This window comes from Babylonia areolata, chromosome 11, assembly GCF_041734735.1.
Source record: "Babylonia areolata isolate BAREFJ2019XMU chromosome 11, ASM4173473v1, whole genome shotgun sequence".
Lineage (NCBI taxonomy): Eukaryota > Metazoa > Mollusca > Gastropoda > Neogastropoda > Buccinidae > Babylonia > Babylonia areolata.
Genome location: NC_134886.1, coordinates 42,537,249 through 42,539,115, shown reverse-complemented (window position 1 = coordinate 42,539,115; position 1,867 = coordinate 42,537,249). Strand labels below are relative to the sequence as shown.

Here is a 1,867-nt window from a genome sequence, read left to right as displayed (position 1 = left end):
ACTTCCAGTGATGTTTCCTGCTTTTGAACATTCATTAAAGAGAAATAATTCTGTCTCTCCCTGTGTGTGTGTGTGTGTGTGTGTGTTTTCTCTGTGTGTGTTGTGTGTGTGTGTGTGTGTGTGTGTGTTTCCTGCTTTTGAACATTCATTAAGGAGAAATAATTCTCTGTCTCTCCCTCTGTGTGTGTGTGTGTGTGTGTGTGAGAGAGAGAGAGAGAGAGAGAGAGAGAGAGAGAGTAAATATGTGTGTATGTGCGTGAAAAAAAATGTATGCAAGCATGTATGTATGCTCTCTCTCTCTCTCTCTCTCTCTCTCTGTCTGTGCGTGCGTGCGCGCGTGTGTGTGTGTGTCCATATGATCATGTAACCGCGCATTCGTATTCTTTACTGAAACTACATCAAAACGAACAAGACTTTAGAAAAAAAAAAGGGTTAACGAGAATGAGTATATCAAAACAAGAACAACAGGAACATCAACAACAAAGGCAACAGACAAACATTAGGTTACGCTGCGTCTGTCCTCTGTTCAGCAGTATAAACAAGAGATATTAATATCTGTTACACATTTTTCTATGGAAGGTCAAGCTGAAAAAAATGAGTTATTGCCCTTGAATCGCCTGTGCAACATGGCGGCCTCCACAGATTTCTACTGTTTTCCACCTGATTTTGATGTACAGTAAGTCAGTTATTTCTCTCACGCTGACACAGTTTTGTTTTCCAAAGTAAAAACAAACGCAGGTAATCCTCCCTCATGAATACTTCAGTTTTATCCCCAGGTTTTATGTTACTTATGTCATTCGAAAAGCGTGCTGTTCTTACTTTCTCTTTGCAGCTGCAGTGTAGAATCTCTTGTGAATAAACCCAGAGCTAGTGGCACCTGGTGATTGATTATTCTTCCCATTTGATAAATTCAGAGTGAGACATAATGTTTCGCAATTTGCTGAGTGACTTGTCCTTGCCATATTTGTCTAGAAAGAGTGCAGGAGGTCGTGACAACTGATCCCTAGGCCCTGTGTATTCCAGACTGGCCTCTCAACAACTACACAAAACATTGCCAGAACTTGACTTGTGTGTGTGTGTGTGTGTGTGTGTGTGTGTGTGTGTTTCTGTGTCTGTGACTGTGTCAGTGTGTCTGTGCCAATGTCTATGTCCGTGTCTGTGTTCGTGTGTGTGTGTGTGTGTGTGTGTGTGTGTGTGTGTGTGTGTTTATGGTGGGCTTGGCCTTGCCTACTGCTTAGTAAGGGCAGGACTGGTTTCGATCGAAGGTATCATGAATGCATTCGATGAAACTGAGAAGGTGGTTCTGGTAGCAGATCCACATAATCTATGTAACTTGAACAAGATTTTTTTAAGTTGTTTTTTTGTCTCTGCATAAACGGAATGTAAGTTTGTATAGATGCGTACAAAAGATCAAATACATATGTTAAAGATCCTGAAATTCATGTTGGTGCTTGGTGGGTTATGGAAACAAAAAAATATTCAACATGCATTAACTATGACAGTGTAATCAGCATGTTGATGTTGGTTGTTTAATGGAAAGAAGAAGTATGTAAGGGCAAAAATAGGAACGTGAAAAATATGGTTTGAAGGATGTTTCTGATTATAATCTATATATTATGACCCACAGGTCATCAGGGAAATGATCAGTTTAATACTATCCCAACTATTCAAACTTTAGAAAGCGAAACTGCCAAAAGATGTACATTTTTGGCAAGCGGTTTTAGGGTTGTTTTGGGGGGTTATTTTTTGTTGTTGTTGTTGTTTTTATTTTCAGAGAGCTTTGTTTCAAACTGGTATCTGTTGATGAAGTGATTTAACTTCAAATATTTTCGTGCTCAAGCTGTATATTTTTATATATAAAGAGAGA

General features: G+C 39.2%; 1 protein-coding gene across 1 annotated transcript in view; it reads left to right on the top strand.

The window, feature by feature from the left end:
* The first annotated feature begins 617 nt into the window (after positions 1 to 617).
* Positions 618 to 1,867, top strand: part of LOC143287748 (nonsense-mediated mRNA decay factor SMG8-like) — a 52,443-nt gene continuing 51,193 nt past the window's right edge. The window contains 1 exon segment of the mRNA XM_076596005.1: positions 618 to 676. Within this exon segment, the coding sequence (XP_076452120.1) occupies positions 627 to 676 (50 nt within the window). The 5' untranslated portion in view covers positions 618 to 626.